General features: G+C 38.6%; 1 protein-coding gene and 1 long non-coding RNA gene across 5 annotated transcripts in view; both read right to left on the reverse strand.

Annotated features, from left to right (window-relative positions):
- The window catches only part of LOC110055502 (uncharacterized), an 8,593-nt gene extending 5,174 nt beyond the window's left edge, over window positions 1-3,419 (reverse strand). For 2 of the 4 annotated variants that reach the window (XR_016201388.1, XR_016201387.1), the window contains exons 1-2: window positions 1,860-2,280; window positions 1,706-1,763 (exon numbers count right to left, since the gene is read on the reverse strand). This is a non-coding gene — a long non-coding RNA (uncharacterized LOC110055502). The other 2 variants (XR_016201389.1, XR_016201386.1) reach the window with 2 other exon arrangements.
- Window positions 3,420-9,908: 6,489 nt separating this feature from the next.
- Window positions 9,909-11,996, reverse strand: LOC149105109 (extracellular calcium-sensing receptor-like). The gene has a single exon (XM_089271504.1). The coding sequence runs from the start codon at window positions 11,522-11,524 to the stop codon at window positions 10,412-10,414; it is 1,113 nt and encodes a 370-aa protein (XP_089127630.1). The 5' UTR covers window positions 11,525-11,996; the 3' UTR covers window positions 9,909-10,411.
- Between the last annotated feature and the right edge of the window lie 1,151 nt (window positions 11,997-13,147).

Consider the following 13,147-nt stretch of genomic DNA (forward strand, 5'->3'; position numbering starts at 1 on the left):
TCAAAGGCAGTAAAAATTACATTTTTCTTCACCAAAATTTCTTCCTTCTCCCTTTCCCCACTCATCCTTTCAGTTTGTCTTCCCTTTGTGTTTGTGATTCTTCAGGATGTCTGCCATACAATCCATTTATAAGGAAAAAAACAAGTTCTCCACATGCAAGATTTGTTGAGTTTCTGGAGTTGACATTCTGCAGATTTCACTTAAAAGTAACTACCTCCTTTGGCAGAAAATGAACTGTTTTGAAGCTAAATATGATTTAATTGTAGAAAAGAAAAGAAAGGGTCAACAAATGCCCCAGAATGCGAGGGATCCACTTTCTCCAAGAAGTTCACCAGAAAGTACTGTAATGAGGTTATGTCATGAAGTAATTCTCTACTGAAAATATATTAGTTTGAAAGTGCATGTACATGAAAATGATCTTGAAAAAAATAAATGCATGAGCAAAAAAAAAGTATTTTTAAGCAGTCTACAAATTTATTTTTTTCTTTTTGTTTCTTTTCTTTTCTCCCTCCTTCTCCAGTCGTTCCTCTACATGTAAGTCCTGCCTCCGTTTCAACTCATCCTCTTTCTCTTTTAGTAATTCTTCTGAGCTTCTGAAATGCAATGTATATTTGTTGGGAAGAAAGCTCAAACTCTAAACGATTGGATGAGCGAAACAGATTTGAAAAAAAAAAAATTACCTCTTTCTTCTGATGGAAACACAACTCCTTGCGCTGGAAAGCTCCCCGTCCGAGTTTTCCGGAGTTTTAACATCAACGCATTGCCACTACAAGGTCGCGGGACTTTTAATCAGTTGGTATTTTTAAATTGAATTTCAGAAAATTTTATAATGAAAATACTTGTAACTCCTACACTACCTTAGTTGCCTTTTTGGCCGCTTGTCCGACATCTTGCAACACCAACTTCGCCGGGAAGTCCGCGTCCGCGCAGAACTTTCCCGCCCTTTTCGTGTTGGCCGAAGAAATGTTTACGAAGACTGCGGGAGATCGCAGACAATTTGTGATCAAGGGAATGTATATTTTGTTATGGATAATATATCAGATCGAGCATTTAAGCAACAGTGAATAAATAACCTCAACAAATAATATATGACTGTTTCCGATACCAGTAAATTCAGAACGAACATATTGCTGTTACAGTGGTACATGTTCAGTATATTTCAATAGCTTCGCTCTTTCTACGGCCCAGCAGTCTAGCTTAAGTTTTTTGGTAACAGCTTCACTTGTATGAGCAATAAAAATTCTTGGAAATAATGTGGACTTTCCACAAATAATGTACAAGGCAAAGAATGTTGGTGTCCAAATATGAAAAGTACAACCCTCAGGCTAAAGAACGCTCGCACGTGAAGAAAGCTCGAACGCAAGAGGTTTCGAATGTCAATATAAACAAACCGAGGTGGTGTATTTTCAAACTAAAACCACGCAACCGGTTCAAACCAAAACCGCATTTATTTAGGTGGCACTGAAAAGCTTGCACTTTAACGTTCTGTATTAGAGTGACATGTATCTGGTACACTATAGAATGAACTTACAACAAAGCGGATAAAAAGTACTGCCATAAAAAAATTGTTCACCAATTATCTCTGCCACGAAGGAATCGCAGATCATTGGAAAAGTTCATGATTTCAAAAGCACTTTACCATGCAAAGTGAAAACACCAGAAGTGATGTTCGAAATAACAGTATGATCAGTAATCCAGTACTTACCAAATGGAAGCAGATCTCTTGCTGAGAGGGCGATGTTGAAAGTTGAGAATGCACTACCCTGCAAGTTTGAGGCGAGATCAGACAACCGGTTCAAATACATTTAAAGTAAGTAATGCTCGGATCAAATGTAGAACATCTAGAAACTTTAAGTTACCAAGTGTAATCCCTGGTACAACAAGAGTTTTTGCAGCCTAGCCTGACAAGAAACAGGTAAATAATATGGGTTTCGCACAACGGTATATTTTATCTTAATTCCCAAATGCATAAAAACTCAAGGATGTATTTTCCGCTTACGCTGAAACAATTAACAAATCACGGTTTCAACAGAACAGGAGAGGTCAAAACCTTTATTCCGAAATGTTGGCAGTTCCATAAATCTTACAAACAATCTCGTTTGAGCGTTGTTTTCTCAAGGGAAAATTTCGCTCGATGAATGGGAGGACGCAAGCTAAGCTCGACCGGTTTACTGCTCGACCATTATGCTAATTATGCTTTAAAGGAGCCTTTTACAGAGATTTCAGAGTTTAAAAGTATCACTTGTCATAGAAATAACTTAGGTTATAGAAGTAAAGCAATTACATACCTTTAATGAATTGATTTGGCAAGAAAGTATCGAAAGTAAACCGTCTCAAACCGTCAGAATCAGCCATAACTTCTCTAACAAACGGCCGGCATTGTTCGCATCTCATGGCAAGTCTGCCGAAGCAAATCTTCCATTTGCATCCTTGGGGTTTTTCTACCACAAAATGGTTCATATCCTTCCGACAAAGGTTAGAAATGAGCAAAGGGAACAGCACTTTATATGAGTCAAAGTGATCAAAGCTGCTTTCAAAGTCATTCCCTGGCGCGAATTAACAGGACTGGGCACTGCTAACTGCATAAACGGTTAAGGGGGTAGCAAGAGGCGATTGCGAGGGGAGAGGGGCGTGCTAGGGAAATAATTAGGGAGGGGTAAAGCTAGACTTGAGCCTGCGATGCTAGATTTGTGGTGCAGTCGTCAGCGGAGTTGCCCATTGAGGTGTGTTTGAAGTTTGCGTGCCATAGACTATGTAATATACTTTGCTCGTATCAATGTTTCCTTTTGTCCCGTCATACAACGCATGTTTTGCATCATCATTAAAATGCAAATCACAAATGATAGGTAACTACTGTTGTTTTTTAATTATTATTATTATTTTTTTGTTTCTATTTATTGATTTATGTTTTTTAATTATTTTTTAATTATTTTTATTTTTATTTTTTTTATTTTTTTGGGGGGGGGGGGGGATATTTTTTGGATACCCACGACTTTTACCCACACCCACACCCACGACCCACGATAGTTAGCTATACTCATAAAGAAGAAAGAAAAAAAAGATCGAATGATAATTGTATCTGCTTGTGGTTTGATTGGTTTAATCGATTGTCTGCGGCTTTTCACGATTTTCAGTTGAAACTGTTTTAATCATGTCAACGAAAATAGACAAATAAAACCGTAACATATCATCAAAGATTTTTTGAGAGCGATTGAAACGATCTTTGTGTAGAAAGAAAAGAGTACTTAACGTGACACGCGTTTTGAAAAATAAACCTGAGGTTGTCGAAACCATAAAACTAACTGATACAAAATTGCAGACGCCTTGCAATAACTTCGCTTTGGAAACCCAACTAAGGTAAAACAATAATTACATATTTCTTAGGAACGGTAGTTGTAAGTTCGGATCGCCTTTTCTAGGGTAATCGTTTTGAAGCAAAGTTTTCTTAAGATCAGTAAAGAGCGCCGTCTGCAATAAAGAAGATATATATCAAAGCTGTTGTATTACAGAAACGTACGCTATGATACCTAAAATTTCATATCCTTAACTTTGACATACGTTTCACTAATTTACATACTCCTGTCTCCATGTCGTCTGGAGCACTTAATTACAGTAATGATGGGCGGAAGTGTTACACTGATAACACCCGCAGCTGCCCAAGGTTAAAATGTACAACATTTTATGTTACTATCATGTTACTATGTTACATTCAACAAGTGTCTTCTGTATAAAACCTTTGTTTCGTCTACGTGAACAACTATAATATATCCTCATTTTATTTCAGTCCATTTTACCATAATGCTTAATTTTTCTGGGCGTTTCAATGCTACCAAACGTCCACTAGGGTATATGCACAAAATGATGCTGTAAAAAAATATAATATTTAGGAAATGATAACAAACAAACAAAAAAATGATTTCATCAAATTACATTTATACACTCCTGTGATGCAATTCAGAATACAGTTTTCATTTTTCATTTGCAGACCCTGGCATGTTGGAAGTTTTGAAACGGTACGGCTTTACGTATACAACTTAATGTTTTGAGTATACGATCGAGATGAGCAAGCCTCAATTCGTTTCACGTAATACATAAAGATACCTTCATTTTCATTTACGATTCTGTGACTTTTACCATGGCTCCTTCCCGATCCGCGAAGTCGTCCGTTGCTTTCTGATGTAGTTCAAAAGATCCATGTCCATGCAGCTACGGCGAAATGTTGCCTTTGGCATGCTGTCCTTATGCAAGTCTGAAGTACTTCAAAGCTCAGTTTCTACAACCAGCAGATTCTGACATCTTCAACACCGATGACAACACGGAGAAACTTTGGTATTAGGGACACCAGGAAAGAAAATGCCAGAATAATAACAACCAAACTGTACTCCAGTAACAGCTCTTGAAACGTAACGAGTCTCAGCGATCTGGAGGCAGTAGCAATGCTGCGGTTTACACGAGAAGGCTGGTCCATGTAACAAGTTGAATTTGTTACTATGAACGCATGTAATTTTCCCCGACCTTCTTGGCATACATGTAATCAATATTGCAAAAATTCGTTCAACATGGTAAGCTAAGATCATGATGACACGAAAGTCGCTCTTTGTCAGTAACAATTACAAGTATCACATGCTTGTCGTCAGCGTTGCGGTCACATAATTAATCAGAGGCTCCTTAGAGTTACCTCATAGTAATATGTATCTATTTTGGGTTGCTCCCAATTTTATTTGCACAGAAACTTTGGGAACAAAAGCAAACCTAAGAGGGGGAAGGAGGAGAGTGGAAAACATGTTTAGTCAAGGTTTAATGCATAAATTAATTGTAAAAGAGAGCGGAGTGAGTGAGTTACCTCATGTCATGACTTACAGTACGTCTGATACCACCATGAGTTAAAAAGGTTCAAGCTGGAAACAATTTACTTTTCTATTTGTCATCAGAGGAGATTGATCTACATGCTAAGAGCATTTTTGGCAAGCTCTTTTCTTTTGCATTCCTTCCTCCAGACGCGTTGGACGCGGTACGTTTGGATAGATACAAAAAAAACGTATTGTGCAACAATGTTTTGCATTACGCGAGCAAACAGTGTCGAACTTTTCAAGAAATCAATCGGCTCCCACTTCACCTTAAAGTGAAAGTAAATATATGTAAACAAGTGTACAACCGTATCAACGGACAAAGCCCATTGTACATGAACGAACTCTTAGCTCGAAACTCGGACATTAAGGGGAAATAGTCGTCATGGTTTTATAAACTTGGCCTGTCCTCGTGTCAACGGAGAATCCGAGGGAGAGCGGTCATTTCGCGTGAGAGCAGCAAGACTGGAACTCCATTCCCAACTTTTTAAAGAAAAGGGAAGTGTACATAGTTTTAAAAAGGACTACAGTCATCATTTTACAGTTTTTTTAACCTGTACAGTTTTAATTTTTAATATTATAATGTAATATGAATTCACTGTTAAGCTAATCTCGCATGCATTTTCGACTTTTATTTACCAGGAGGTCTTAAGCTTAAATAATTTCATATAGGTTTTTAATAGATTTTTACTTTATTGTATATTTTAGTGGGCTGCAAGTTTATTAGTTGTACAACTATTAGATGTATTACCCTCTATAAATAAAGATTAATTAATTGAATACATTCATAATATTTGCAGATGAAAGAGCAGACTACATATTTCACTCGTCCGAGCAGTGCTTCCCATCACAATGTCCGATGTGTTAATTTAGCAACTCGCAAAGCGGTGAATGCTTATTGGTGCAGCTCTTGATATTTATTTATTTATTTATCTATTAATTAATTAATTTATTTATTTATTTATTCATTTATTTATTTTATTTATTTATTTATTTTATTTATTTATTTATTTTATTTATTTATTTATTTTATTTATTTATTTATTTTATTTATTTATTTATTTTATTTTATTTATTTATTTATTTTATTTATTTATTTATTTATTTTATTTATTTATTTATTTACTCAAATTCAGTTACACAGATATGGCAAGACTAAACTGTCAAACACACCTAACCTCCGTTTGTCTGATTAATTAACGATCAGACTAGCTTTTTTTACCGTAATTGTCCCATTGTATTCATTCTCTCCCCGTACAGTAAATTAAATTGTCGGCAATAGGGTGATAAATTTTATATCATCAGTCAGTTGCTTATGCAACCCGGATTCACCCGAGTTAATTAGTTCCTCATTCGGGGGAATCTCTAAAAACCGTCACCGCTGGCTGTGTCTCATTAACCCCTAATAAGTTTCGCATTGCTGATTTAAGATTCCGTGACGTAAACTGCTTCCGCCCTTTCGGTCCTGATGTTGACATTCAATTGATGTTCCTTTTATTGAACAACATGTGGGCAAGTTTCGTTTTGAATCAAGACGCCTAGAAAACATAAGTTACCCTACATCATGTACACTGTCGGTATCATGAACGAGACCTTCCAAAAGGGCTAAGGAGTTCCGGAAGGCAATGAATGAGTTGCCAGTAATCGGATACCCGTGTTTGCGCGAAGAACTCTGGGATCGTCAGGGGGCAAACACTGCTAGTCGCTAGAAGGAAATGTATGGCGAAAAGTTGTTTCGAGGTACAAGAAAACGACTTTTGAGAGAGATCAACGCTTTTTCGCCGTCGTTTTTATCGCGAATGGATTTGGACAATGTTGATATGTGGAATATGTAAGTTTTTGTTTGAATAACCGTGAAATATGTGACAAAATCTACCGATAAATTCCGTTGCTTGCGTGAGGTTTATTGTGAAATTTACATCGCGTAATGGTCTGAAAATATTACAAAGTTAATTAGGTATAAATCGAGAGGAAATAACCCAGTAAAGCCTTTTAAGTCGTGGACAGGCTACTTTTGGCTTATTTGAGAGCTCAGTCATACAAATAATACTGGAAATAAGTCCGGTGGCGATCACTGTACTGTCTGGGGTTGATTTAATGACAAATGCGTCCGCGCGACTCATGCTGTGTGGCTACTGTGTTGCTCAAAGCCTTTGTTTTGCTTTTACAAGCACGTATTTCAGTGATTTTCCTTTTCTATAACAGATCAAGGGTGGCTCCTTGAATATATCTCTGAGCATTTGTATTTAAAAGTGCCATTTGTGCGTGATTATGCTTTCCAAAGTTTGGTATTGACAGTTGAGTGAAATTGCCCGACACAAAGGGTAGTAGTTCCTCCTACAATTTTCGATTTCTGTTTTAGAGCTTCTTTTCTGTCTTTATATTTAACTTCTCGGAGGGTCTTTTCTACCATTTGCTCCGGATAGCCTCTCGAGATCAGGCGTGTATTGAAATTTTCAATATTCTCTTCAATGTATTTCACAATAAACCTCACGCAAGCAAAAGGGAGTTTATCGGTACATTTTATCACTTATTTCACGGTTATTCAAACAAAAACTTCCATTTTCGATGTATCAACATTGCCAAAATCCGTTCGCGATAAAACAACGGCAAAGAAGCGTTGATCTCTCCCCAAAACCACGTTTTTGGGCGTCGAAACAACCTTTTCGCCATACATTTCCTTCTAGCGACTTGCAATGTTTGCCCCCTGACGATCCCAGAGTTCTTTGCGTAAACACGGGTATCCGATTACTGGCAACTCATTCATTAACGTGACGTTTCTGTCATTGCTACGGAAGTCAATTCTTCAGTTACCAATGCAAGTGTTTCTGTAGCTAATGCACTACGTATATTTCGTTGGTCACATTATCTGTTCGGGAAGAGACACGTAGACTGTATGAAAAAGTAAACGCATTACGTTTCAGGGTCCTCGGGTATTTCTGGGAAAGTAGGCCGTGTAAAAGGGTTTACTAAATACAGCGAACAAAAAAACTTACGTGATTCTTAAACATATCAAACTTATTGCCCTCGAACATGAACATTTGCTGTTGGCATCCAGGCTAGCGCGGGCATTATTTGTCTGTAATGCGCTTGCGCATTAGTTTATCCATGGGACTGGGGAATAATTTCCATACGTAAACAATACGTAAATACGGCGGCAGGGAGAGTGAAGAGAGAATCCAATGCACCAAAACGATACATAGATGAGGTTTTCCAGGAGTTATCACCCCAAAGGAAGACGTTGTGAGTAAAAGCAGACCGTAAACTTTATGCTGTGGTTGTAACAGACGTGGACAAGATCGGAAAGCGGGTTCATTGTCTTGGTTATAGTGAGCGGTACCCATGACAAAGATAGAAAGATAAAGATTAAAGATGACATTCTTTTCCAGCGGATGGAACCTCTTTTTATTCCTTCTGCTCCTTCTTTTGACGACCGTGCGGAATTATTTCAGGTAGAGCTATATCGTGAAATAAAAAGAAAGTTGTACTCTGGCCGAAAGGACGATCCAGCAACTCGCATTGAAATTAGAATTGATCAGGATGTATTTGATGGAGGGCTTGCATCAGCCCGGAAATCACGGAAAGAACGAGGAAAGACTGTGCATCGAATTAATTCAAACCAGGCCTTAGACCATTTTCTGGGAGTCAAATGGGATGAAGGTATATTCGATGAAAATTTACTTGTTGATACTGCACGTAAAGGAAGGCGATAAATAGCCCGCGAAATCAGACTTTCAGCCATCCTGTCCTTCTCCCACAGCACTCACGGTCGCGCTAAATGCGAATAGCAAAAACAGTGTAATACCTATAATTTGAGCGGCCATTTGCTCCATTGAAATCGGCTGCAATCCGGATGAATTATGTACCAAAATAAAGGAAATTGTTCGCTTTATTCGAATTTTGCGGGTACAAATGTGGTCAGAGTATGTGCAAAAGTGCGCGGGCTCATTCTTTTGCGCCAACCGTGACAGGAGCGCGAAATCTCCTATAAACATTGCGTAATTCAATTTCAAAAATTCAATTTTGCCCCATTGAAATTTATCGCTATGACATTTGAAGCCATCTTCTGATGCAGCTTGAATATTCTTTTTTTAAAATTAATTTTCAAAGGTACAAATTGTCCCCATCCACACGTTTTTGAGTTAGAAAGCAAAATGTTCAAAGTTGTGCGTGTTTTTGCATGACCTTGAGTCAGACATTAGTGGGGGCGTGACCACCGGAATTTGATATAACCTTTTGTTAACACTGAGTTTGATATGGCGATGAAGTCTTCAAGCACTTGAGTACGTACCACTGTTGTAGTTTTTCTTCTGTTGTCTTTTCTTTTTCTCTTTTCCTCCTAACTCATTCTTTCTTTCGTTTTCTGTCTATATTTTTTTTATATATATATACCTACGGGCAAATAGTCAGGATATTCCACTTAAACACTTAAAAGGGGTGCTAAACAGTTACACTACGTTTCATTTGCGAGCGTTCAAGTTGTTGTTGTCGTTACGGTCAAACCCCTATTAAGCGGCCACCTATTAAACGGCCACCCCTATTAGGCGGCCAGTAATCCCGATGAGGTTTTTTCTATTGTTCTCACCTCTATTAAGCGGCCAACCCCTTTTACGCGGCCACTATCCATTTCCCCGAGGGTGGCCGTTTAATAGGGGTTGAACTGTATTTAACTGAGTTTAGAGGCACCACAATAGTGAACAATACACAGACACTTCGTGAAATTCCAAACGCAGCTCTAGGCGTTGTCAAATGACAACGCATTCATAAACAGCTCAACTGGCTTGAACTTAACTACATTTTGTAACCTCAACACAACTCAGGGTGTTTAGCCTTATACCATAAATACAGCTAAAAAACTAAATCGACTTCACTCAGAACGGGGGCAACAAATGGAACGATTATTAGACCGGATTTAAATACTTTAAATGCATTAAGTCAATTTCGAGTGTTACTGAATATAATGTACATTAAAAACACTCCATGAAATTCTTTCCAATTTCAAACAAGCTTCTTTTCTGTTGGATAAAAAAGTGTTCAACCTCTTTTTTTCCTCAGCCTGTTGAACTGTCTAATGCAGGATTCACGCTGACAGAGCTTCTACCAAAGGAATAATTAGTCACCTGTTGACTTAATGCATCTAAAGTATTTAACTCCGGTCTAACGATGATAATATATATTTTTGGCAAGAATAAACAACAGAGAAAACCATAGGAAGTTAATAGAGTTGTCACGCAGTCCACAACTGTCACATACCATCCATCCATCGAAAACTCTACCGGATGATACGCTAGCAATGAAAACATAAATATATACATCGAAAACGCAATTCGCTTCGCTTCACCTAAGTTTTCTGGAATGTTTCTTATCTTAAAGGAACTAAATGCACACAGAAACATTTGAAGTAAAACACAAGAGAACGTTTACAAAAACAGGACTTTTCCAGTCAAGTAGTTGTACGCTTTGCATTCAATAAAAATGTAATGGTCTGTCAGGATATGCTTGGCACTGATCATGACAGGCGGATCCAGAAGCAACCAAGGTAGTAAAACAAGAAGTAGAATGACTTAGAGAGTTATTATTACCACAACTTGCATTCTATCGGTAAACGAGCGTATGGTGCAGCATAACGTCATTGGAATTTGGAAAGCGCTGGAAATTCGCAAGACTTTTACCAGCAGGATCGAAAGACAGAGGTTGTAAGTTATATATCGCCATGGGTAAATAATCTTGCAAATTGCGTCTGTAGGCTTAAGGAGATTCATTAACGTGAGAGACAACATCATCCAAGTGATTGCAAGAAGAGCAAGGCTTAGTTTTATGTTAGATGCCTTGACAATTGGACTGTTCCAAAAGCGACAGTAAACAGCAAATGAAAAAAAGGTGCCAACGATACCCAAAGCTAAAAATGCAAGAACGACTATTCCTCCTAAACTAGAATACCTCCTATTGATCAAAGGCAAGTCTACACACTTTGTTCTAGCCCCATTGGAAAGCTTTCCCCGGGGACATTCAATGCAGTTTTCGGAACCAGAAATGGTGTTAATGGTGCCACGAGGACATGGAAGACACTGCCAACAGCAAGGCGAAGTAATGGATTTTCTAGTTCCTTCCGGGCATTGGTCCAGACATTCAGATTTCGGAGCGCTATCGTTGGCGGAGTACCAGTGCATTTTGTCATAAAGATGCACCCTTTTGCTGCTTTGCCCATTCGCTTCCCATTTTCCGACGATGGTTTGTTTTAGTTGAAGCTTACTGTCAGTGTCGTGCACTTGTTGGAACTTGACAATGTTGTAAACCACAGATCCCCTGTCGCCAACTGCGTCAAACGTTACATTTCCAGATAGTCCAACAAAGTTAATTCTGGAAAGGAGCTGCGTCATATCAAGAAGACCAATGCTAAGTTTGCGCTGGCAATAGTCATCAGTCATACTGGTACTAGCTTGAGATAAGGCTATTTGTATGGCATGTGCAACGGAATATACAGCATCAATGACATATGGAATATAGGCCCCCAATATGTCTTGAACCACACCATGTATACATACTTCAATTTGGTTCGGGGCATTAGTCTGATTATGAGTTGAGCAGGACGTCGTAAGAGCTATAGCTTCGCTCCACCATTCTGGAACATTTCGTCCATTTGTTTCATTAGTTAGGAACTCTCTTATATACTCCATGAATCCTGCGTCAGAAAAACGGTGTAGTGTAAAACCTATAGATCCGTTTATGGTGAAAGTGTCTGAATAGGCAAAAGTCTATGAAGTGACTGATACATCGCTAAGAATCCAGACTCGTCCGGTCAGGTTTTGTCCTTTTACCTCACTGAAAAAGTTCCTTTGATGACTACCGTATGTCCACAATATGATGACCCTAATGTTTTCCTGGCGCCGTAGGCTTGAAACAATATTTCGAATGCTTGTTAATTGGGCTTCAAGAGGTATGAATTCTGTCATAGCAACACAGAAAGAGTTATTCCTAGTAGCAGCTTCTTTGATTACGGACCACACTCCATTTCGCCCATATGAGTCATCGAGTCCTACAGCCGCCACATATGTCCACTGGAAGTGTTCGATGATGTCGGCGACGGCTTTTGCCAGGAAGGCATCCTTAGGCGCTGTTCGATACAAATGATTTATAAGTATTAGAGCTCAGTTCAGGACTTGTTGTTGTTCCGCTTATGGCTGGGACCTCGAGCATTTGAAGAAATCCATTGATAGCTAGAGCTGTGCGAGACTCGAATGAGCCGATCAACGCCACTATAGGACTTTTCATTTCCATTTTCGAGCATGTTTCGTTGGAGCAAGTTTTATCCTTCATTAGCCCAAAGGTCATTTCCATTGCCTTTGTGGTGTTTTCGCAGTAGTCTCGTATATCGTAGCCAAGAGTTATATTTGGAAGTAGTTTTGAATTTTGGTTGATGGTCTCAATGGCGAAGATCATGGCCATTACCCGGCCTAATCCTTTGGTATCAAGCTCACCACACTGCCCTGTTGAATTCTCCGCAGGAAATTGATGAACATTGAAAAGTGCCCCTAAAATTACATCTCCGTCCTCAGATACTGCTTGAACGACAGTGAAAAACCACAATCCTATTATAGCCATTCTGCAAAAGAGAATGTTCTTACCATCCATCCCTAGGCCTATACTTTTACGTATTTAAGAGTGGAAGTACTTCAAAGCGACAGAGGAGGACTCTAACTTGATGACGTGTAATAGGTTGTTGGGTTGTTTATTGGATGAGAAGAATCTGAAGAAGGCAAAAATGCAAATTATCAGCTATGAAAAAGCGTTTTTCGAGCTTAATTTTTTTTTCTAAAGCCGTATTATTTAGGACCTGTTTTAAACTCGTCATCCGCTAAGGTACAATATGGGTAAAATAAGTGTGCGGGATATCAAAATTGAAGAACACCGTCTCTATTAATATTTAAGTTAAAATGAGAGCATTCCTAACAAAGCTTGAAGCGCTGCCGTGTATTTTGCCAGTTAAACTGAGAAAATATGAAGACCGGGCGCATATCAGACCATATCACTAAACTCTCGTATGTATATATGTACAAGGGGGGTGGGGGGGGGGGAGGGGGAGGGGGTGTAGATGTAACTCCCCAAAAGGTTTTTCAAAGTTTTGAAAAGACAATTTACTTTAAGGGGATGAAAGTTTCAGTAGCTGTTCCTTCATTCTCTGCGGGAAATTTGATATGTCAATTGCGTGTCCATCATATTTGACGTTGCCATGGAAACCCTGAGACTTCTGTAGGTCTGACCAAAAATCAACTTTTTGAGATAATTCTGTTAATCTTTCT

The sequence above is a fragment of the Orbicella faveolata genome, unplaced genomic scaffold, assembly GCF_042242905.1.
Source record: "Orbicella faveolata isolate gen_17 unplaced genomic scaffold, um_ofav_v1 contig_34, whole genome shotgun sequence".
NCBI classification, from domain to species: Eukaryota; Metazoa; Cnidaria; class Anthozoa; order Scleractinia; family Merulinidae; genus Orbicella; species Orbicella faveolata.